The sequence below is a fragment of the Macrosteles quadrilineatus genome, unplaced genomic scaffold (assembly GCF_028750875.1).
Source record: "Macrosteles quadrilineatus isolate MER2022 unplaced genomic scaffold, UCM_ALF_1.0 Scaffold_9__3_contigs__length_116548681, whole genome shotgun sequence".
Lineage (NCBI taxonomy): Eukaryota > Metazoa > Arthropoda > Insecta > Hemiptera > Cicadellidae > Macrosteles > Macrosteles quadrilineatus.
The window spans coordinates 44,501,800-44,528,194 of record NW_026542602.1 but is presented as its reverse complement, the minus strand read 5'-3'; the positions used below and the strand labels follow the sequence as shown (position 1 = coordinate 44,528,194).

Below are 26,395 nucleotides of genomic sequence, written 5' to 3'. Positions count from 1 at the left end.
ACTTGACCTCCTCTGACTCATTTTTAATTTCAGAGAGAGTTCTTCGACCCAGGAAACGACAAGGAATTTTACAAAAAAATGAAGTAGATCTTGAGGAAGATAGTTCAACTGATTTAGAAACAATTTCAAATAAATCTTTAGATGTGGATTTTACCCCTGAACCAATCAGCATGAATAGCAACGCCAACCAGTCAACAGATTCACTGAAACCTAAAATTGGGCGGCCTAAAAAACAAAAATTAAATCCAGAAGAAGAGATACCACATGAGAAAGAGAGTTCCATAGGTACCTACAATGTTCATAGCCAAGAATTGTATACTGCAGGACTAAGCACTAAAATAGGTACATCTAGTGATGATGGTTTTTCCACAGATGACTTACTGTCAATAGAACAAAGAGTTTTGCGACCTAGAAAAATACAAATAACTCCACAAGAAGATAATAATGTTGATCAGTTGGATCAGAGAGCTTTACGTCCTAGAAAAATAGGATTGATTTTACGAGAAGATAATGAAAATGATCTTGAGAGTGAGAATTTGACTGATTCTTCTAGAAATGCTGATAAAGCTGAGAACAGAAATCCTTGTAATAAGTGTGATGAAAATTTTGAAGACCAATCTACAAACAATAAATCTACAATTCATTGTAGATATTTGCGGCAGAGAAAACAAGACCTGATTTTACTAAAGCCGGAGGAGGAGAATGAATTAGACAATACTACTCCTGAATCTAAAAATACAGTTTTAAGCAATGAAGTAATAAAAAAGAGAGGAAACTCTCCCTTAGGTATCTCATATTCAATGCCATCTAGAGTTGTGCTGACTAGAAAAGAATGTATTACTCCTACTGCCAATTTGATTAAAAACCGCTCAAATTATGCCTCGAAAAAAATTGACAGTGTTGAAAATAGAAGCTGTATCACAAAAAAGCAAACTTTCCCTGCAAATAATACCACAGATAATAATACTTTATCAGAAAAACGTAGAATCGGACGTCCTAGAAAGGACGAAATCATTCCAGAAGAAAACGTTGTTGTCAGTCTTAATGATGAGGATGAATGTGAAGGTTGTATATATACACCACCAGATGTTAAAAGAGGTCGTGGAAGACCAAAGGGATCATTTAACAAACATACTTTATGTAATACGTATTACCAATCTACAAGGGCACAGCCAAATGTTAAAAGAGGCCGTGGAAGACCGAAGGGATCATGTAATAAGCAAACTTTATGTAATTCGCATCACCAAACAGCAAAAGTACAGCCAAATGTTAAAAGAGGCCCTGGAAGACCAAAAGGATCACGTAACAGAAACTATATGCTCGCTATTTATCACCTCTCCGATAACATACAAACGAGTAAGAAATTAAAAACAGAAGATAAACCCACTAAACAACAGAATGAAATGCAGCGGACATTGAGGCATTTAACAAATTCAACAATTCTTAACAAAGAAGAAAGCTCTACCTTAAAAGAAATTGATGGAAACACGGTGTCTGAAAATAATCTTTCAAATGAAGACTCTTCAATTCCTTACAAAGATCAGTTACTAGGCTGTAAAGAAGATGGGCTCAACAACAGTAGCGACATTCTTGGTCGCAGTATGAGTAAAGGAGCTGTTTTGAAGAAGAAAGATTTATATCGAAATCGGATGAAGTTTCTGCAACAGTGCATCACACAAGAAAAACGGCCTTTTGATCAATCCCAATCAATGTTCAAAAGCGATCAGAAATCTTTATCAGGCAAACATGAGACATCTAATAAAAATGTATCAGGAAATAAAGATAAGCCAATTAGTGACTACTCAGCAGATAGCATTAGTTTCAATCAGGCAAATAATGCTCAGTTTGATGGAAATTCATCAGGTGGAGTAGCCACAAAATGTGGTTCAGAAGATGGAGGGATTTTGCCTCAAGAATGTAAAGCCAATATTGAATCCTCAAGCTTAACTTTTGAAACTTCTGGAAAAGTAAGGAAAGCTGGAGGATTGTGGGTCTCAGTAAGAACCGATCTCTTTTGTATTGACACTGCTCTAAAAAATGTCAAGAAAATTAATAAGAAGATCACTAAATGTGTTGAACTTCCTGACAAAAATTTGAAACCAGATATCAGTACAAACTTAAATTTAAGTTTGAACCCTGTTCCAACAACTGTTGATGACAGTAATCCAAGTTTCAGCAATGATACAACAAGTAAAAACACTTCTCCAAAAATGCCTGTGTTAGAGATTGCTACGGTAAACACAACCAAAACTCAAGAGCCCAATAGTAATTCAAAACTAGAGGCTTCTGTAAAAGCTACTAATGTTAGTGATTTCAAAATATTGAATAATGAAGCGGCTAAAAATACCTCACTAGAAATGCCAGTCCTTGAAGTGTTCAATCAAAACATAGAAAAAATTGGTCACCCAATTCACAAGAGAGTTCTTGAAAATAATCAAAGTAAAAAATCAATAACTATATCAGAGCCTGACCCTAAGCCAGTGGATAATTCCATTTGTGGAAATTCTAAGGAAATGCCTGTTGAATTGTTAGGAAAAGACTCAAATGCTGAGGACACTAATGCTGGAGGAATCAACACTGATGACACTAAAGCTCGAGGAATCAACACTGATAAAACTAATGCACAAGGAATCAACACTGAAGACTACAGTGCTGAAGGAGACAACACTGATGACACTAATGCTCGAGGAATGAGTACTGAAGACTCTAATGCAGGAATAATCACCTCTGATGATGCTAATGATCAAAGAATCAACACTGACGCCACTGACAATAGAGTAATCAACACTGATGACACTAATGCTCAAGAAATCATCACTGACGACACTAATGCGCAAGGAATCAACATTGACAACACTAGTGCTGGAGGAATCAACACTGACGCCACTGACAATAGAGTAATCAACACTGATGACACTAATGCTCAAGAAATCATTACTGACGACACTAATGCCCAAGGAATCAACATTGACAACACTAGTGCCGGAGGAATCAACCCTGATGACACTAATGCTCTAGAAATGAGCACTGACAAGATTGATACTAAAATATTCAACACTGATGACGCTAGTGCTCGAGGAATCAACACTGACGCCACTGACAATAGAGTAATCAACACTGATGACACTAATGCTCAAGAAATCATCACTGACGACACTAATGCCCAAGGAATCAACATTGACAACACTAGTGCCGGAGGAATCAACCCTGGTGACACTAATGCTCTAGAAATGAGCACTGACAAGATTGATACTAAAATATTCAACACTGATGATGCTAGTGCTCGAGGAATCAACACTGAAGCCTCCAATGCAGGAGGAATCATCACTGATGACACTAATGCTCGAGGAATCATCACTGATGACACTAATGCTCGAGGAATCAATACTGATGACACTAATGCTCGAGGAATCATCACTGATGACACTAATGCTCGAGGAATCAACACTGAAGACTCCAATGCAGGAGGAATTAACACTAATGACACTAATGGTCAAGGAATCATCACTGATGACGCTAATGATCGAGGAATCATCACTGATGACACTAATGCTCGAGGAATCAACACTGATGACACTAATGCAAGTGCTAAGCTTGGTAGAAACTTGAACACAGATGTCATTGACGAAAAGAAAAATTAATAATTCATTAAATCAGAATGTTTCTTCTATAAAAAAAACATGAGTATAGAGAAAGAAAAAATGTCAAGAGGTTTTAATAGACAAGTTATTTTTCATACAAAAGTAGATTTTGAAGCAACTTGGTGTTAAAATATTTTTGGAATGGCTACCGGTATGATAAATATACAATGTTTAAAATATTCGACTCTCAGTATTATTGAAAAAACATAACAAAATTTAGTTTTGCGTATAATGTTTTGTTAACATTATTTATGTACTGGTAACTATTTTGAATTATTTGGAAATATTTAACTATAGGATTTAATAGGCAGCTGTAAATAGTCAAACATACTCTATTGTTTTTGTGTTGATTTAGTTGTTGATTCGAAGTATTTTTATTGTATATTGTTGAATGGTCATTTACTATCAAGTAATCCTGATTAACATCATCGTTTAACTGTTTTGTTGGCTGTGTTAAGTATAATTTAGAGAACTGTAATTTTTATTACAGTAGTTCATTTTATTATGGATAAGATGCACTGGATTATTCTAGAACAAAACCCAATTTCTATCTAACAATTACTATATTCCCCCTTTTATTGAATCCATTTATCTTTTTAATTTTTAATGTAAAATTTGTATGTTGCTCACAATAATCACACACACATTTCATGGTGCTTCATTATCAAAAGGACTTTGTCTGATTGTATTAATGTAATCTTGTCATGTATAAAGGCAACATTATCATTATATTTTTGTTTTGTTTATGTGTAAATTGATATTTCATCATTCCTGTAGCATGGTTAAGTAGTTTTGTTTATGTTATGAGATTGTTCTACTCGGTCATATTTTAAGAATGTTAATCGTTTAATATTTTGATTAGTTATGAATTAATACATCACTATAATGTGTTTTATCATGAATTTTTCCTGTTTTATGATTTGTAATTTTTTTGTATGAATATATAGTTTCACTTTGTTAATCTTTGTTTTGATTTCCCTTGATAATCTTCTTGAATAGTTATATTGTTTTTGTTACTTCAATTATTTTTGGTAATGCCAATGGCTTAATCTTATTAAAGTTCCGATTAGAATTGTTACTTAAGTAAGACTTCCTACCTTTGGAACCCTAGAATATATTCATTCGTTTGATTATATTTTTACAACCTATCAGTACAATACTGTAATACTGATGAACCCATTGCCCAGTGTTAAGTTGTTAGAGAGAAATAAATATATTTAAGAATTCAATGAAAACATCAATACAGCGTGGCTGCAAAATTAATTATTACAATAATATAATATCAAGGAAATAAAAGGGATTTCATGTGAGTTACTTTCATATTTTTATGACAAAAAATGTACTTTTTTTACTTAACTACTTATTTACTTTCTTACTTCAGCTTATGTTTGGCATGGTTGCCACAACTATGTTTTGTCATTAGAGTTTTTTTTTTCTTTCATTTCCATGTCAGCAAAATTTATTTAGGAATTCTGAAATATAAATAAGGCAATCTTGCCTTGTGCATTGCAGAAACATTGTGCATTGCATATCTTGCAAAATATAAAATACCCCCGCCGCAGCAAACCTGCAGACTAAGCGAATTTCCATTTGACTGATTGGATTTACACTGAAATGTCTACTTAAAAATATAGCATTTATTCCCGATTTAAATAGAATTAGTTTAACAAGTACTTAGGTTTGCTGCATCAGGGAGGGTAAAACTGTTTTTTTTGTAAAATGTTAATAGTTGGTAAGAAATAAAAACATTTTCCAAATTTGATCAAAATATGTTCATAAACAAGCAAACTACAACAGTTTACTCATTCTCCATAAGAATAACATGGGAATTTTAAATTTACAATTTTTTGGAATTTTCTCCGTAACCATTAGGCGCATAATAACGCTTCAATATACTAAATTATTTGTTTTTTTAAGCTCTACAAAATGGTTTGGAAATAAATTGCTAAATTTTATGTTTTTTGGGTCAAAAATGGGAAAAACCTATTTTTACCCCATAAAACCCCCCGTAAACACCCGTTCCCATGGTCCGATCATGCTGGATCGCGAACTCGTTAGAATAAACGTAGGTTTACACGTTTGTACCAAATTTCATCAAAATCGGATCATTTTTGCTCGAGTTATCGTGCTGACGGACACATATATATATATATATATATATATATATATATATATATATGAATTTGAACGGATTGTGTTTTTGGCCTCTAGGGACCTCAAAACGAAAAAAAAAATCGGTCCCGCGTCCAGGTCTTACCATGAGTACTACGGTAATAGCTTATTCCCTATATGGGAAATTCGCTAAAAGATACATAATGAAAATATGGATCAGTAAAAGATTGAGTCATGCCAATTTGAAAGTGAAAACATGAAGATATGTGGATCAAGAATTGGTAAGATGATACATAGCAAACATCTTGTTTATTGTTACTGCTGAATCAGTTTAAATGTTCAATCTACTGTTGATGATAATTGCTTTTTCGATTCTAACGTGTAAACATGGGTCTCGTCAATTAATTTGTCTTCCTCACTTAAGTTATCATACTAGTAAAAAATCGTAATCTTAAAATATAAGTAGGCCTATAAGTGATGTTTTAGTAAATCTGAATGTCAAATCAAATGGTTCCTTTTCCCTTTAAAGAGTTAGAAGTCTAATCACAATTGTGAGCTAAAGCGACACAACCTCAAAGGAACGTAACCATAAAGAAACATAAACTTAAAACAACAAAAACCCAATCAATTATGAAACTAAGAAACCTTAACGATAATACAACATTATTCAAATACAGTGGAACCTCGATAACAAGTCACCCTTGATAACAAGTGTCATTTTTAAATCCCCTAGAATTTATTTTACCGCTAATCACATGTTATTGCAAACCTTGATAACAAGTCTTATTTTATAATCCCCATGAGAGTCTTTTTATCAAGTTTCTACTGTAAAACCTAAAATAACTCAATCTCAAACATACACAACCATAATCAAATACAACCTCAAAAAACCTGTAACTAAACATAGCCTAACCTTAACCAACACAACCTCAAAAATATTTCCCTAACTAATACAACCTCAACTTAACACATAGGCCTATCTAAAACATATACAAACTCAAATCCTTACTTAAGCAAAAATAGCCTCTGCATCGTTAAATTTAGCAAAAATTAAGATTAATTACCTGTGTTATTTTCAACCAATCCCTTGTCATTAGTTTGACTACAGCTGTTTAGCACTCATAGTACATCATCTGTTCCAAAAACTTTCTAATGAAACAGCCGTAGTTGCAATAACTGCAAATGATCGTTTGGCAGTAGCACAGGTATAATATCTGCTAAATTTAACAAACTAGAGGCTATTGTATCAGTACCTCACTAACATTAACCAAGAACCCGTTTCAACTTCCTAGTCCACCATAGCTTCCGAAGAGAGAAGTCTGATGCAGGTATTTTTACAGTTGCGTCTCATGAGTGCCTAGTGTGTCACAAACGCTACTCGTGGCCAGAGTCTCTACGACGACACATCAGGCGAGAGTGCGGCAAACTCCCTACATTCACTTGCCCTACGTGCCATTACAAGTTCAAACATAAGTATACATTGTTGCGCCATATCAGATGTTGCCATGAATCTCAGGTCGAGAACAGCTGATGTCTCGTCCAACAGGGATTTGTTGTAAGATGTTACTCAGCTGTTCAGAAAGTATCAGACGTTTTGGTCGTGGATGGACTAATGCAGTCAATTTGACGTTGGTGTTTTTTTTTACTCAATAATGTATGGGTAATTGAGATTATCGTGCTCACTTCAAATATGAAGGCTACTAGTTCGATTCTGAGCAGAACCGATTCTGAATAAAGGAGTTCTCCGATTGATTCTATCCTTAGAAGAATTTCTCTGTGAAATTCATACAATGAAATTACTTTTTCCATAATTTTCGTTAGACTATCGAGTTGAAATCTCTGGTAATTAGGATAAAACAATTTCTCAAACAATTTTATTTTGTTACGAGGTGATATAAAGGTTGGCACGTTATACAAATGTTTGAAAAAGTTTTTTTTTTATGTACAAGCCTATTTTTGAAAAAAAGACTTGTATTAAATGCTACCACTTGTATTAGTTCATAAGGAAGTTTGTTATTGCATGTGCTAAAAATAATCAGGTTATTAAAATGTTCAAAACATAATAAAAAATCAAATGGTGCAACCATATATTTTTTAAATGTATATTTCTTGAATATGTGAATTATATGCAGTATATAATTTTAAATAAGCAACGTTCACTGCAATATTGGTATGATTGAAAGATTAAAAGCTTTAAAATGTGTTTTATTTAAATATTTGACAATAATTTGATGATATTTGTATGTATAGTTCAGTTTTTATTCCTTAATTCTAAAGCAATAAATAAATTACCTACCCAATAATTTATTGACTTTTTAATGATCCATTTTTCCCACCACAACACAAATATTGGTAGACTTCTGACAATAATTAACATAGACATATAAACACATTTTCTATATGTGATAACTTCAATAAGTCAATATCCTTCTTTTCTTTTTCCTAAATATTTAGGTGATCAGACAATTTACATAAGAACGTAATATTTAAAGATATTAAAATTTTATTTCCAACTGTCAAAACATTCACTAGGTATAAACGTAATGAAATAATTTACTTAAAGTCAATATTAACTTTTAAAACTAACTTGCTTATGCTCTTTGTTATTTCCTGTTTTATTGCTTTAACAGTCTTTTATTTTAGTTAGTTAATTTTTGGATTGGTTATGTTACATTGTAAACAATATAATTTACTGTTAGAAGAGGCTATGAAGGATTTGTTGTTATTGCTGTGAGATTATCTTTCCTAAGGTGTTTCTAAAACACATTTTCACTTATGAATACTTCCTCAGTTAGTCATTAAGTCTTATGAACACAATGAATCCTTAAAAATACGGCCCGGTATACACATAGGCTAGTTATCAAAATCAAGTAAAAACAAACAAATGATATTAAATGGGTAAAACATTTTTATTTATCTTGAGGAATATCTTATGTTAAACTACATTTAAATCAACCTAGCCGATTCAGGATTCACATACAGTAGGCAATGTCGAGTACCGTAGCCGATCTATACTATCATCCATTTCACCTTAAATTCGCTTGAATTAATTTTCAACCAAATGTTTAACCTAATCCATTTGATGGGTGGTGGACATTTTATTATTCAATAATACCATAGTTAAATATTAAGGTTTGTTTCTGTTGGTTTAGCGTCTGGTGTGCAGAGGTTTGCTTGTGACCAATGTGATCGCTCGTATCGGTGGATAGACAGTCTCAACCGACACAAGAAATACGAGTGTAATAAAGAGCCGATGTTTGGATGCTCCATGTGTAGCTATCGAGCAAAACTCCACGACAACTTGATCAAACATATGCGGCGGATTCATAGGCAGCAAATATGTGGCAAGGAAACTTTCGGTTTGTCCAACGGCCGAATGAGACATTTCAACCTGAGCTGAAAAGTAAGAGGTTAAGCCACTTGTTTTAGAATTTATTTGGGTTAGAAATTTATTTGGACATATACCTGGTAAATGAATATTTTACAATTATTCAATCAGGTGATGGGTCATGAGTTCATGGGGTATTAGGTTCTGGATTAGTGTACCAATAAATATTAAGAAGACATAAAAAGTTTGAAAATAGTGTTCCTGCTTATGGTAGTCCTATAAACTACATTAAGCAACTAGTTTTAATATTGAATAGGTACAATCTTAAGGCTGTACAAAATTTTTATTAAAAATTCAAACTACACAGTGGTTATGTTTAGGCTGTCCTACAAAATCAGCTGATTTCTCAATGGTTCTGTGTGCTGTTTTCATGTCGTTTGAACACCAATGTATATTTTAAATTTTTTCCAAGCAATTGTCTTCAGCAGGAGATGACTTCATAGACAAACAGGAGATTGACATAGATTCTATATACCAAAACTAGTTTCTTCGTATATTTTATAAATTACCATAAGCACATGATAAAATGTTCGATCTTAATAGTTTTTCTTCATTTTTTTTTTAATAATCCAAATTGTGATGCTGTGTGGAGTCTTCTTGGGTGAGTATTTCATTGTTTGATTGTGGTTGAATATCGTGTTTCTGTGGTACACATAATATTTTAATATTTTACGTGTTGCTCATGAGTGTATAGTTTCGTAAGTTATTTGTTTTGTAAAAAGTTCAATTTAAGACAGTGATATTTAACTCTTAGGTTTCATCACTGAATTATTGTTTTCCTTCAGGTAACTACTACTTGCTGATAACCAATCAAAAATAATATAAACAAACTATAAAATTGCTCTAATAAATCACAACAAATTTTTTTCTTCAATTTCTTAGTTTACTTGTGTGCATTACGTTACTCTGGTAAAGTTCTATTATATATTTTTGATCTGCAATATCTGCAATAATAATGTCTAAATTATATTTTGTCCTAAACATAACATAACAGTAATAAATTCATAATCATAATTATTAGGCCTTCAAAGAATTTGACCCTAAATGACCCTTTATGACAACACATATAAACTAAGTTTAGGCCTATATAAATTATATTTTTGATTTCAAAGCCTGGCAACAAATTTATGGGGATGAAATATATACTTCTATAAATTAATTGTCAAGTTTTAACTCACACAATCTCACTATTTATTCATGACAAACATAAGCAATCCACAACTTTAAGTCCAGAATTTTTTTACCTAAATACACATGTTATTGATTCATTCCAGTATGGTACATTGTAGTAGATTCCACTCGTTTAAAATTTTTGTTTACAAGTGATGGTATTAAGCATTTTCAATTTTACTTTTGCACCACTAAAAAATTTAAAATTGGAAAATGGTCCAGTCTAAAGTTTCCGAACGAGAGGGAGTTACCTACATTTCACTTCGAGTTTTGATAGCGATGCCCTGATTTTTCTGCGGCTGTGTTTCAGTTAGGAAGTTTGAACAGCTGATCTGGACCTCTTGGCGGGGGCGAGGGGCCAAGTACCGCTGTGATCAGTGTTCCAGAGGCTACCGGTGGCCTGAGACTTTGCGGAGGCACAAACGCTATGAATGCAACACCATTCCGCAATTCCCCTGTCCCGTGTACGACTGTTCTTATCGTGCGAAGCGGAAGAACACTTTAGAATCTCATTTGAAATGCAGGCACAAAGTGTAATGTTGTATATTTACGTATTCATTTATTGTATTGAATAAACTATAAGTTTCGAAGACGTTTATTTTTCCCCATGAACTGATTTTACGAGTATCATAGGGAAAGAATGGTTGATCAAAAATATTTTCTATTATTTGAGTTTGACTTTTAAAAATGATATACTGATGTGAAATAGAGTTATAGTAAAATAAATTTTTTCAATTTGAGATGCTATAGGCCTATGATAAGTAATTGATTACAATTTGTAAAACCAAGCTTTCTATCCTTTTTTCATTTAAATAATGTATTATTGATGCATGTGTGTGCTGTACATATAATTAGCTTCTCTGCACATTAAATGCATCTCAAGGAAATTGCACAATTTATTATTATTTGTATGAGTATTAAAGTGACTTTTTCTAATTAAAAACTTTTTTACTAATGTAACATGAAACCTGTAAAGAAACAATCTAAATCTATTTAACTTTGGATGATATTTTTACTAAACTTTGCATACTGCTTAGTGATATTTAATTTTATTCAAAACTCCTTATCTACTCCTCATACTAATAAAAAATGTATTTACTCTATCACATCAACATTAACGTATGATTACTATTATTGCTCGAAAAATAAACATGTCAGTAATGCAGTTTTGTTACTTGTGCCCTATGTGAATAAACTGCTTAAAATATTGTATATTATGTAAAATAAAAATAGTCAATTGATTTAAGACAAAATGTAAATGCTTTTGGGTAGAAAAACTATAGCATGATTTTCTAAAAGCTCTCTTCCACGCTTGTATATTTTATTACTGAATATGGTTATCTAGACAAAAATAGATAAAAATATTTATTGTATTCAATATTTGTAGTTATTAATTGATTAATGAGTATTTCCCATAATTCAGAAATAATATGCTGATTACCTCAATCTCTCGATCATATTAAGCATTTGTATTTTATTTATACAAAATCATAGGTTTGAAATACCTAGAGTACTCAGTCAATCCAAGTTAGGGTGACAACCATTGGTTTTCATTTTAAAGTATAATACCATATGAGTAGACTTAATCATCTTCATTACGAGGGATGTTGAAGTCGTCTTAAACTCAAACATACATTCAGAAGGCATACACTAACAAATTTAACATCAATTTTGCCCAATTATTACAAAATTGATTGTGTGTAGTTGTCTGCGACTTGTGAGTTATGACTTACTCATGGTCTAACACATGAGGGGGGAGAGAGCTGGTCTAGTTGTAGAGCGTGAGGTTGAGGTTTCAGTCTCCAAGGTCCCAGATTAAAATCCCGCCTATTACCAATGGATTGCATGTACAGTATGTGATAATGCTGACTAAAATCAGCTTGAAGTAATTTGTAAAACACTTTCAGACTAGAACCAAGCATCCTAGGATAAGAAGGGCAGACAAAAAAATTATTACACTGAAAAATAAACCTGTAGGTTAGAAACCATTGGTTGTCACCAGAACTAAGAGAAACTGAATGTAAGTCAGTTTGTTAACATTTTTCCCTCTTTCTGTTCCATTTTTCTCAATGAACACGTCTATCCATCATACTCAACTTTTCTTTTACCTAGACATTTCTTTTATGATTTTGACCATCCTTTTTTGAACCATCTGACCGTTTTCAGCGAGGAAGGAAGACTTGGAGAGCAGGATAGCAAGATATTCCAGCGGAGGTGGAAACGTTTGCGATACATGTGGCAGAGTCTACCGTTGGTCTACGGGACTCTCGCGGCATAAACGGCTCGAGTGCGGCAAAGAAGCCAAGTTTCAGTGTCCGCACTGTGACTATCGGGCGAAACAAAAAGTCAACCTGTTTGCTCATATACGACGGAAACACAGCCTTATGAGTTTTGCAACAAATCCTAGCCTAAGGCAAAACAACTTCGCCCCACAGCGTGAAACTTACCCGTTCGCTAATTCTATTTCCAAAGATCAATTGATGTCGCTACGAGACCATTTGGAAATAAGAATTTGCCCGTCAGTTCCTAAATAGGTTTTTAAAACTAGGAAGTATTAATAAGTGATAATCCGTCCATGAAAGGTGTTCTAGAGACAGAGAAGACACATGTTTTAGATTATCATGTGTGAATCAAATACAATTGATATTAATACATTGTTTAAAATACTGACAAAAATACTCATTTATTCTATCAGTTTTCATTTATAAATTAAATCCTAAATATGTTATATCATGGAAAAGTTCTGCATCCCATTGTTGAAGTATTGTTAAAACATGGTGTCCTTTTACAGTTCAAGAAGGAAATATATTATTTATTTAACACAATTGGTTATTATTTTATAGTGTAGAATTAAGTATATTTTTATATACAAAGCTTTAATGGGAATGGTATCATACTAGATTGCTCAGGTTGTTATAATTAAAGCCTTAAATATTAGTTGTTTAGTAACTTATATCAACTTCAGATAAACATATAGGTTTTCTTATTTTCATTATTACATTTACTAGGCTACTTATGTCTTAGGTTTAAATCAAACTTATGAATATAGAAAAAAAAATACTATTTTGTAAACTAAGTCTTGTTGCAATATATTTTAAGGTTTTTTTGCATGGAATTTAGATTGATTCAAGTCAACATATAAGTAGTAGTTGAAATGTTTCTAACTAAATCAATTAAGATTGGTTTTGTCTTAACTGTGATTACTTAGAAAGATTGATAACAGTCTCATTATAAAATTATCACAAACAGTATAATACATTATTTTATTAATTCTTAAATCAGTATTTTCTACAATCAGGTATCAGTAAGCAATTTATGTGAAAAATTCTACATCTGGTTTACTAAGTCATATAGGTTATACACATTATTTGTAAGCCAATGTAGGCAACTTATACCGTCAAGTCTTATAATTAAAAAAAATATTACACACTTATATTTTTAATAGTTAAATTGAAAGCTTGGTTTGAAAATTAGTTATAAATGTGTAAACTTAACTATTCTGATTCATTTGTGTCTTCCTTATTAGGTCTGATGACTAGTGTTACTTGCCAAGGTTGATAGTCGATGTAACATCAGCTAAATATTATATATATATACCGTAGATTATTACAGGTAGATTTTAATTCATAGAGTAAGTTGGAAGAATTTTTTTTACTATCAGTATAATACCACCAATAAGTAAAAGGTTATTGTGAAGGCAGTCTGAAAGTATTTGTAATATTGTTTTAATGATAACCTTAAACTTGCTAAAGACACAATACTCCATTCTACATTCACTTTGCAGTACTTACAGAGCGTTTTTAAGCCATTTTTTTTTTCAAATGGCAGTCTCAGCATTCAGCAATACTACCCAGAATATACAATACTAAACTTGTAAGCTTTTTTTATATTTTTACCATCCGTCAAAACTGCATCTAGAAAAGGATAAAGTTGCAGAAACAAGTAAAATGTACAGTAGCTTTTTAAGGGTGGGAGGACAGCAAAAACAATAATAAAAATAACGTTTACAGTAATTTAACAATAGAACCTCAATAACAAGAGTCATTTTCAACTACTCTTGATTTTATAATCCACACCTAATAACATGTTATTGCAAACTTTGATAAGGAGTCTTATTTAATAATCCCATGATACTTGTTATCGAGGCTCTACTGTAGCTTGACCATCTTTAATAACATCATTACTGCACAGTGAATATTGAATTGGGTACTGTATAGGCCACAAACGTATAAAAACTAACTGGGTTTGTTCGGGTGAAGGAAACGAGAAGAGCTTTTTCTGCGATGTCTGCGGCCGCGGCTACCGTTGGGCGACGGGGCTGGCTCAGCATAAACGTCTAGAATGTGGTAAAGAACCTCGCTACAGCTGTTCCATCTGCAATTATAAAGCCAAACAGAAGGCTAACCTTATAAGTCACATGAGACGTAGACATAGTACAACCCCAATAGTCGAACTTTACAGTTAATCGGGAAAACAGAATAATTTTGAAATTAAACATTTTGTTCGAAAAGCACACATACATACAGTAGAACCTCGAAAAGAAGACCCTCAATAACAAGTCATCCTTGATAACAAGGGTCATTTTGAAATCCCCTTGAAATTATTTTACCCCTAATCATATGTTATTGCAAACCTCGATAAGAAGTCAACCTTGATAACAAGTCTTTTTTATGATCCCTGTGAGAGTCTTGTTACCAAGGTTCTACTGTATAAAATAGGTAGTCATTGTTATACATATCTCACCAGAGGGAAGAGATGTGATATGTTTTGTATTAACACATGTTTCCATTTACTATCATATGTTATGTTATTAACAATTATTGTGACTTGTGTTTAAAGTGCCCTTCAAAGCAAAACTGTGTATGTGATTTGAATCAAGAACAATTTTCAGATTATTTGAGAAAACGTCTCAAACAACAACAACACAATTATTAATCGTGAAAAGGTCTTGACAATTAATCGTAAAGACCAACCCTTCTAAACTAATCGTTTAATCAACATATTTGATAATGATATGTATCGATTTTTCGTATGAAACATGTACATTTAAGATTGCGCAAACCTTAGCAAACTACCTTAGACTACCTTTAAAAGAAAGCTGAAATTGTTCTGTAGGTATGCTCTTTTTTTTGTTGAACACCACTATTCACATTAATTTAGCCAAAGATTAAAATTACTCTTTGTTTTTCTTTTACTTTTCAGTTGTGAATAATTTTTTGTCAGTTCAAATGCAACAAGCTCAAGATATTTAAGATAGTTTAATACCATTTTTATATATTTTTAAAATGCATATCTTTCCTTGTATTTGTCAGTTGTTTTCAGTGAGCCAAAGGGTTGATCTTAGACATATAGCTCTCTGGGTAATTTCATAAAGGCAAACTAGGTTTTAATTCATATTTGTTCCTAAATTTATTTGTAATTTACTTTGTAAAAGTTGAGGACTAAATGTTATAGTTGTTTATGATCTGATTGTTATCAATTTAAAGTGGTAATAGTGTCCCAAACTGAGTATACATTATGCAGTTGAAGGCTTAACAATATTTGTCTCAATGTTTAGTATGACTTTAAACTCAGTAGAATATAGTAATTGTAACACCTCAATCATCTTGGATTTTTTTTAAATAGGCTACAAAGGTTGTGAAACAAACAAATTAATCACAAAATGTTTTCTTCGATTTTCTAATTTTATTTGGTTTTCATTTCTATTATTTTTCATGGCCATTAACTGTTTTTTCATTAAAAAAAATATTATCAGGGTTTAAATTTAAGAACAGTAACTAAAATTTAAAAACTTTTCCATTGATGAGAAATTGATAAAATTATTTTATTATTTTATTTTTACTGTTTAACAAAAATCTTACATAACTTAGATGCCTTTTATGTGTACTGTATTTCTTTCAATCCACTGATAAAATACATTTTTATCACTTTCCTATGCTAAGCCAAAGAACTTACAGGTTTACTTATGTAAATATAGAACTATTATTTTTGACTTACTATTGTGAGTAATGATTCATGACTTGTTTGCTATTATAGTTAGGTATCTTAAGGGTAATTTTTATTTACAGAGGAATTTATTTATTTAAATATTAAAACTGTGTTTACACAAGCCAGTTGGCTTTTTACCTGCCTCAGATCCAGTAGACTCCCTCTTATCCGGACACCTTTTAACCAGACATTGGTTTAACCGGACAATTTTCGCAGCACTTCGGTTTAACCGGACTAGATCTGCAGGAAGTGGGTGGTACTGAAATGACTGTTCTCGTGGGAAAGGTTTGAGACCAGTGATCACGCGTCTAAATACAATACTCTCCTAAATTTAAGTAAAATACTGTATACAGTATCTATTTAAACGGTCTGTTTTAACGAGTTTTTTTGGGGACTTCGGTTTAACCGGAAAACCCGTTATCCGGACTGGCCTCGGGAGTCTACTGTAACTTGAAATACACTAGTGGCAGGTAACCTGCATGCTTATTGACCTCGTGCAATCATGGTTTAGTTCAAGTCAAAATTAACGATTATACAAATCCTATTTAATTTAGTTAGACTTATGATTAATTTCCATAACAAGTGTTAGTTATCTCTTATACTTTTTAAAATAGAAAAATTTTATGGCATTATATTTTGACATATTGGAAAATAAAGCTTTGTAGAAAACGTGTTAGAAATTATTTCAAGACCCAGGTTCTTTATATCAAATATTGTTAACATTTTATTCGTGGTATGTCTATTTTAAAACTACATCTCTTTTTTGTTTCAAACTCACTTCAAGCCTTCCTAGAAGACCATATTCTATACAGTAAAGTAAATGCTGTGATTTAGATACTCAACACAAAAGAACGTTATGCCAAGTCAAAAGTTTGAAAAAAAATTGTATTTTTCGCCTATTAGTGGCAAGTAAAATCTAATACTTAGTTGACATAGCAAAACTTTTCATTTGATCTAATTTTAGTGGAATAAGTTTTGAGATCATATCTAGTAAATTTTGTTTTTGTTAAGTTTTCTTCAGGATATCATTATAAAATGTGGATGCAAAATTAGTTTATGATGGTTATGCCAACCATTTTTTATTATTAGGGCCCATCCTAGGTTTTTATACAGCTACGGTAACTTAGAAAAATAATTAAAAATTTATTAAATTTTATTTTAAACAAGACAAATTATTGAACTCAAGATATTGTAAGTTATTTTTTTTTTACTACCTTTGGATTTCATTACAGAAATTACTTTTGAGTTCTTTCTCTTACATTGGGAAATTTATTTTTAAATATTACTCTGTTTGGATTATACAAATTCTATACACTGCATTAGGAGAAAAGGAAAATTGTAGACTACTTTACTATGTATTCAATGGCTTTATAACTGATGAGCAATTTAGCATATTTACCAAAAAACTTGCAAAATATTAAGAAAAATATTTTTTTTCCTATTTCCCTTAGACTTTAACATAAAGTTGTCAATAGTCCACTATGAGAGAGTCAATATTTTGATCTGAAGTTATTATAAAAAAAAATAATAGGTTTCCACATGAGTAAAAAATTAGTTGAGTACTAAACAATAAACAAGGGAGCTAGCTGGTCTAGTAGTAGAGCTCGGGACTTCAAAGCCCAAGATCATTGGTTCAAATCCCGCCAATCACCAATGGATTTTATCTATGTGATAATGCGGTGACCCGCCCTCACTGCGCGTGTACTGCGGGGACAAGCCTGAAGTAGTATGTAAAACAGTTTTGGGCTAGCGTCCTAGGATAAAAAGGTATGATATAAAAAAATGAAAAACAAAACAAAGAACAAAACAGTTAAAATGTATCCAAGTACTGAGCAGCGTTAATGAACAGGTTATTACTTGTTTTCACATGACTTTGGGTATAATTGTGTGTGAACAATCAAGTGAGTGCAAGCCATTCAAACTAAACTGATTCAAATTCAAATGAGTCTATTGTATTACCACAGTATTTGTTAAAGACTTTCTGTCCATTGAAATTCAATTTTATTGAATTCAACGCTAAACTATCTCGGCATAAGAGTTCAATAACTTTCTGCTCTGGTTGCAGCTTTGTTAAGGTCTCTACAGGGATTTCCATGTCTAGTATGTGGGAGAACGTATCGAGCGCAGCGCTCTCTCTGGCGACACTGCAAGTTCGAGTGCAACACTCAACCGAGGTTCACTTGCCCTGATTGCGGATATAAGGCCAAGCAGAAAGTGGTACTTCTCAACCACATGCTGAACAAACACGCAAAAGTTCTTACGGAAGAGGAGAGAAATGCTTTGTAAAATGTAAAAATAAAATATGTTCTTGCATCAAAGATACCGTTTCTTCCCGTTTTGGTCACTGTGCTTACTGTGTATAGTCCTCGCCACCCTAAGTTGAGGCAGCGAAAGGCCGCACTAGATATACGCTGTGCGGCCTTGCGCTGCCTCAATTTAAGGTGGCGAGGACTATAGCAGTGTTGGTTGGGTTGGATTTGATTGTGACAAAACAGGGTGTGTTTTTTAAGGGGAAGATGAAAGATGAAATAAAAGCTTTTACCTAACCCGCCATGTTAAACTTCCCTATCCCAAGCGTGTGATGGATACAACTTCTTTACTTCACGAGTGAAGAAAAGTCTCAAAAACTCACTCGGGGAAGTAAAGAAACCCATTTAAATAACATTGAGTGCTCAACTTAAAAAATATACCTCTATGGAGCCAACGACGTTTTGGTTTAACTCTAGAAATCAGCTGTGAGCTTGAATTTTATTGTTATGCTTTAAATTATTTTCCTAACCTAGCTTTTGTTTGTAAACAAACGTTACTGTTAGAAGATGTGTGAATTGGATAATGAAAAATGTTGTATGTAACCCCCTGTATATTGACGGGTCAGGTAAAATCTTGTACGTTATACGTTACGCAAGAGTGTGTTTACATCACTTAGGTGAATTATGCAACTCGCTTCCGCTTGTTGCACAACGTTCACCTGTGTGATGTAAAAACGCTCTTACTACACTTGTAAGGTAAATATCTATTTTACTGATTAAGATCAGCTGTTTTAATAATTATCATTTATTGGCACAAAAGTGGTTCCAGTTTGAATAATCACATATTCTGCTGTATGGTAGAACAACATTCTTTCATTAATTCCAAGTTAGCTTCTGAGGCAGCGTAACCCATCAGATTAACCTTGTGACTATTGGATGACTGTCAAGTGACAAGTATTTTTCCCTTCATAAAGTGCCTGGATTTTGTGACAAGTGGGGGTTTATATTTTCCAAACTTTTTTAACATGATATAGGCCCCTACAAATTTGTTTTTATAAACGCATTTCTTATAACTTTTATGGTGTTGGACAATCTGTGGACTGTTTTGGTCATGTTTGTACTGTGAGAGACAAATAACTATTTAAAATATTCTTTTACTGTATTTGAAAATTTAATTTTTAAATGTAAATAGCGATTAAAGTAATTAAGTAAGGAATAAACCTAAACCAAACTGCTATGTGTGGTATTATTTGTCTGTTTAAATAACTTATAAGGAAACTGATCTTATGTATGTTAACACTTAACTAAATATTAAAACACTTACATACACCTACTATGTTTGTAATTACAAACACTTTAACAGACTCTGTATGGATCATAAACAAACAAATTGTTACTGGCCTGAAAGTAATCATTATTTAACATTGCTTAAATGGAACTGTCTATACCATATGTTAAAGTGATGTTCAGGCCATTAACGTAATTTGTTTATGTTAATGATCCATACCGCTTATTATTCTAATATTCCTGTATAATAATAATGGTTGATTTACCTTATGTGATCTAAGTATATTATGCAATCATTAGCTAACAAATTAAGAACTAATTTTAAGACTTATATTTTTGTAGAGACACAACTTAATTTGTTGTGTTAAGCTGTACAAGAATAATTTTAACTGTCTGTTCTATAAAATTGAATAACTATTAAGCCATTATTTTACTTGTTTGCCAAATCTCAGTGTTTTAAGTGTTTCATTGTCTTTTAAAATAAGTGATTGGATATTGGCCAACAAAAAATAAGTAGGTAATGATTATGTCAGATTACACAATTGAGTTAGTGGTTAAAATTATCAATTAAAGTTTTAAGAGTGTAAATATTTTACATTGGACATTTTACTTCACTGATAATTAAAACTGAAATTTCATAATTTTGTTATATGAATTCTGATTACCGGTATATCCAGTGTCAATCGTAATCCAGATATTAAAAAAAATCATTTAATTTATGTTTCACTTATCAGTTGTAAATGTTTCCACATTCTTAAACCATATACATGTACTCCACATAACCAGCAATAGTTAAACTTATTTATATTTTTCTTACTTTTCCTTATAAAGATCTTGCACCCATCCAACACTTAGACTGACATCCTCCATTGTTTCAGACGAGAACAACCCTCGCCCTTGGAGTGGTTTTTCAAAGACAAGAGGTGATTGTATCGCAGAAGGTGAAATAAAGAAAGAGGTAAAAGAAAATGTGGAGAAACCAAAGCATCCGAAGAGCAAGAGAAACTACGGAGCGTTTAGTTGCCAAAACTGCGGAAGATCTTACATCAGGAAGGACTCGCTCCAGCGACACACTCTGTGGGAATGCGGCGTAGAACCGAGGTTCCAGTGTCCATTTTGTCCGCAGAAGTGTAAACGGAAAAGTCACTACGTGCGGCACCTCCAACGGCAGCATCAAGACACTGTGTTGAGTCCGGAGATAAAGTTAGAAGGATCAGATATAGAGGGTATATTCGGCAAGTAAATGTGCCAGCTTTACCTCAACTTCGATACAATTTGTTGTTTACGAATTTACTTTAAAGTTATTTATGTAATGGTGTTCAATTTTATAATATTTTGCATCGTAAGGCTTCATTAACTAAAATGATTAAATCTTATTAGTGTGAGTAAAGTTCTCGTTCCGTTGCAAAATTTAAAGCCTGAAGCATACATACATACATACATACATACAAGCAAACATTGCTCGTATTAGAGTATAGGATTTATAAGTATTTTGTAATACTCCAAGTAAGGTCCGAGGATATTTTTATATTTCTTGCTAACATAGCTCCTTGTACAATTTAAACCAAGTACACAATATGCAACTAGACCAAGTATTTGAACAATGCCTTAATCGTAACAGGTCTTCTAATATTTACAGGGTATAACTGACTTCATTATTTTTTGTAAGCACTATCTAACTATACACAATGCTTATATATATTTTTTTAATGCTCACCAAGATGTAAAGTTTAATTCTCATCTGGTGTTAGCTCTATTGTTAACACAGTGACCTTATCAAGGAAGCTTCTGCCAAATGTGCCAACATGATATACTTGATCTTAATATAAATTGAAGCATTTTAATATGTCTTAGTATCAGATTTTTGTAATGTGCCTAACTTAAAACAAGTTTGGATAACTGTCAAGGTGCCTTAGATAAATAGATAGTTGACAACAAAATATAGTTTTTATAAGGCTATTATAAGATAATCTTGAATCTTAAAAAATGAATGATATTAAAATGTGATGCACTGTTATTTGTTGCAGCTATTCAAACTTAAAAATAATATTTTTAGTGGTGGTATTGATGGATATTTTTATACTAAATTAGTTATAAACTAAGATCAGTTATAGAGTATTGAGAACAAAGTAGAATATTAGTTGTAATATTTACAAGTATTAACATTCCTTTTTGGCGTAATTTTGTGGACTGCAAAAATATTTTAATTTGATTATATTTTGATCAAATTTGTTAAATACTGATTGATAGAAATTTCTTATAATTTTATACTGTGATTTTTTTCATAATTTAAAAAAATCGTTTAAATTTATTGGTTTAGCGGTTTTAAAAGAAGTTATAATTTACTTAAGAGGGTGTTATCCTCAAATACATTCCTTAAAAGTTTAAGTTTTGTTTTGCTTATTGAATTCTAAGTTTTTTGTTTGTTTTTAGTTTTGTGTTTTAAATGGTAGCGATTCTGCGATTAACCAAGGCAACAATCCACATTGTTTTTAATAGACTGAATAATTTAATAGACTAAGATGAATAGTAAATTTGTACCACATTTATTATTCTTGGGGACCAAAAAACCAATCCTTGCATCCACAGATTTTTTATTTTCAAATTTTTTTTGTTAATTTTACACTTGTTAGTATTTTAAATTATCTCAATTAATATTCACAAAGTATTTTAAATTGTTGGATAAAATGTATATGTATAATGCTTTAATAGGGTAGCTTATAACATATTTTTATACATGACTGCTAGGCTATAATAGCATGAATGATATTACTGAATTACATACTCAACGAATTTATTAATTATTAGATATTAAAAGGTAATTATCAAACTAGCTCATTGATAATCATGTATTGTTATTGGTTTTGTTATATATCTTTGTACTTTTAACGTTCCATATGTAATTTTCTGTTAAACTGGGTCTGTTAGATTTGACTAATAAAGTTTTAACATATTTAGGAAGACTTTTTTATTTTTCCTCTGTTAAAAATTTGGTTTAGTTCGGTTACTTATCACTATTTAGAAAAATAAGGCATAAATACTATATTATTTTACAAAAATCTCATTCATCTATTCCAATAAATAGCTTATTTAGTTTTGAGTTGGTTAACAAAGACCAAAGAGAAAAATTAATAAAATAGAAAATTTTTGATATTATTGGTTATAATTTACTTTTTACATGTTAAAATAGTCTAAACATATTTCCAGAGTATATTCAGAATTAAATAAGATATAGATATACAAAAATCTGTTTCGGTTAATTTCTTTTTTGGCTACACCAAAACCATTTTAGATAAGTTGGTCTTTTGACACATCCATTTGAACTTGAAAACATTTTAATTCATATTACTTTGGTACACAATCTGTTGCTAAAATAAATATTTAAAAACTATGTTATGTTTTTAGTTTATTGTTAGCATTACAATTTAATTATTTTTCCGACTGTTTACTTTTAGTTACCTTGTGTACTTAGTTAAATTTTCTTCCTATATATCCTACTTAATTAGGTATAGTTAAGTAAAGGTTAGTGTCAGTCTTATACCCTAAGTTATATAACCTAGTAGTAGGCCTATACCATTTTTCAACCTTAAGATTCGAACCCTTCATCAAAAAGCCTCAATGCTGATATGGGTTGATTTTTATTAACTTACATACAGCTAGAGGTACATAAATACAATACTTTAGCTTCAGCTTATGGCAATAATAATTTTAAAAAGCAACACGTTACATTTAATACTGGTCACTAGTGTAGCTACATTTTGCATAAGTTTAAATAAAACAGGGGTTTTTTAAGAAATGGAGGTTTTTTTCTGGATGCTTGACATTGACTATGGGTAGTCTTAGATATGTTTTGTATCTTGCTAAAATACCCATTTAGTTTTAATACATTGAAAAACAACTGCATGTTAATGCTGTAACATTCTGACGAGTAGCTGCTTTTGGTTTTTAATTTTTTGTTTAGAATAGGCCTACTAATTGTTTAAAGTTAAATTTTTCCGTTAGCTTTGGTTCAGGCGGACTAATCGTTTTTTAAAAGTAGCATAATTTGCTTTAATTGCAACATTTATGTTTCACATTAGTTGTTACAGAGAAAACTCTTTAAATAAATAACTAAGGTATGGAAATTTTTCATGAATACAGTACTTTATATTAGGATTTCACAGGTTGCAATCCGTATCCCCTTTCTTGATAATCTTCACATAGTCAGGTTACTATAAGTTTAATAACTTTGTTTGTATACGGATACTTTGCTGCTTAGTTTACTTGTTGTCAAGTTGGTCTGCAAGAAAACTTCACTTGGACAGTCTTCCTGACGATTTTATAGTCAATACAGTTAGTGTAATGAATGCTTGGACTCAACTGGATTTCATCTTTTCGTTTTGTCATTTAAATAAGGGTAATTTTATTATTTGAATGAATTTTAAATCTTTATTTAACATCTTTACTTTTAAAGATAGGTATGGTACTTTATAGATTCGTATGTCTCAATACTGTACCTGTTATACCACTGGAAGTTGAGCTTCATTGTCATTTCATAAAGATTCTTCATTACTTAACAGTTATCGTGTTTAGGCCTTAAATGTTTAAGGTGGCCATAATTATGTTATATTTATTGATTTAATTTATTTTCAAATACCTCAGGTTTGTTACCTTTGAAATGGAGTTTTAAGCTATAATCAACAAACTTTACGGTAATTCAAATTAGTAAAATGTGATCATGTTAAATTATATAGTAGTTTGTAAACATAATTTTAGTTTGTTTTAAGTCACTATTGGTTAAAGTGGGAATTTAAAGTTGTTATTTTGTTACACAGTAATTTTAAATGTTCTTTTTTAGGGTTTATTTTAAGTCCCTAAAAATTGTTCATGGTCAACTCTTTAAGAGTTCAATAGTTATTCTATCATTAGGAAATGGTAAAATTATTTTGTACTCAAACTATGTAAGTTTTCTTTTTAATCTCAATGTTAGGAATAAAGTTAAAATTGAGACCTCCAAAGACTCATATAGTTTAAAGAGAATATTTAAAATTGTCTCAGTCATTAATTTAGTCATAAATAACGGTTTCATTAAGCATTATATTTTTCCTATTGTACCGTCTATAATAATTTCATAATATGTGAATTTTAAATTATGAAAATAATCATTCATCTTTTTCAGGTTCTTACATAAGGCTACTCTCATTCTAACTTTTACATTTCATACTAACTGCATGTGCATTCGCATCAAGTATCGTAACATTTTAAGCTGTAATTAGTTGTAAGGTAAGGCATATACATACTTTTTGGTGTAGTTTCCTTAAGTTAATATTTGGGTAGGTTCTTTCCTTTTTTCTATTCTTGTTCACAAGTTCTTGTTTCTTCTATATATTGTAAGGTTATCTCGATGTATTTACTGACATCGAATTGTATGGTAGAAACACTGATAAGAAGTAGAAATTCCAAACCTAAGTTATCATAGGTTGAGAATAATAAATAGCTATAAAATGCTGTTTTCTTTAATTTGTATTCAAGGGAAACATTTTGTAGACTAAAGCATCTTTTATCTTCCAATCAGCATTCATAGATTCATAGATAAAGTAAAGAGAAACTTAAATAAACTAGTGGACAAGGTCTCGGGCTGCAGAAGGAAATGGTTCAAACGTAGCACATTCACAAAGACTGTAATGTGTTTAGACCGGTTTCTCTAAAAGCGTTTGAAACTTAATTAGGCTATGAAAATAGCACTGGCGTAGACATGAAATAAAGCAGAAGTTTACTCTACGGAAGCTCATACTACCTGTCTGATCTGATCAATAAAGAAATCTATAACTAATCTAACTACAGGATTTAAAGTCAACATTGAAACTTAATTGAAATATTTTTTTAAATTTTAATCAATGGACATTGGAGGCCAAGTTATTTGCTTTGCGGCTTCTGTCCTTAAATTTCCGTGGTTGAGAAGAAAAACAAATTTTGGATTTTTTGACACGTTATCAGAGTAAATTTGTCTTTATTTTATCAGTGTTTTTCTTTTTATAATACGTAATATTTATTGTTTTCCCACCTAGAGTTTTACACCTAAGCAATACTTAAAAAAAATTTTAAATACTCAAAATAATTCATTGTATAAGTTAATGACATGGTCTGTCCAGAATGATAAATCAATTTTCGTAGGTTGGTTTATTATATTGAAACTGAACTGACCATTTATATAAATAAATCTTAATAAAACTATAAGTAAAAAGTAAAGAGATTACATTCATTTGTTTCAAACAACTCTAATATAGGTATAATTTTTAAGCTGAATTGGTAAATTATTGTTTCTTACAAAATAACAAAAACCTAATGAATGTTGCGTTCTGGGGTTTCAAAATAATTAACAAACACACACAAATAACAAAATATGTTTGTATGACATAAATTGCTTAGTGACTTTTCTAAATATATTTTGGAATGTATTTACTTAGAAAATACACAAACATATTTATTGGTAATTTTCTTTAAGAAATACATTAGTGTCAAAAGATTCTCACGAGCCATTGGCTTAATATTGTTGTTAAAATACTGTATGAAGTTAAGTT

The 26,395-nt window shown here is 31.4% G+C and overlaps 1 protein-coding gene across 2 annotated transcripts in view; it reads left to right on the top strand.

Annotated features, from left to right (window-relative positions):
- LOC129002925 (longitudinals lacking protein, isoforms A/B/D/L-like) overlaps positions 1–26,395 on the top strand; it is a 111,144-nt gene that overhangs the window by 82,544 nt on the left and 2,205 nt on the right. The window contains exon 4 of one of the 2 annotated variants that reach the window (XM_054431050.1): positions 20,714–22,712. The exons of the other annotated variant lie outside the window; for it this stretch is intronic. Coding sequence (XP_054287025.1) covers positions 20,714–21,078 — 365 coding nt within the window. The 3' untranslated portion in view covers positions 21,079–22,712. Of the gene's footprint in view, positions 1–20,713; positions 22,713–26,395 lie in introns of those variants that run through there. 2 annotated transcript variants of the gene reach the window in all.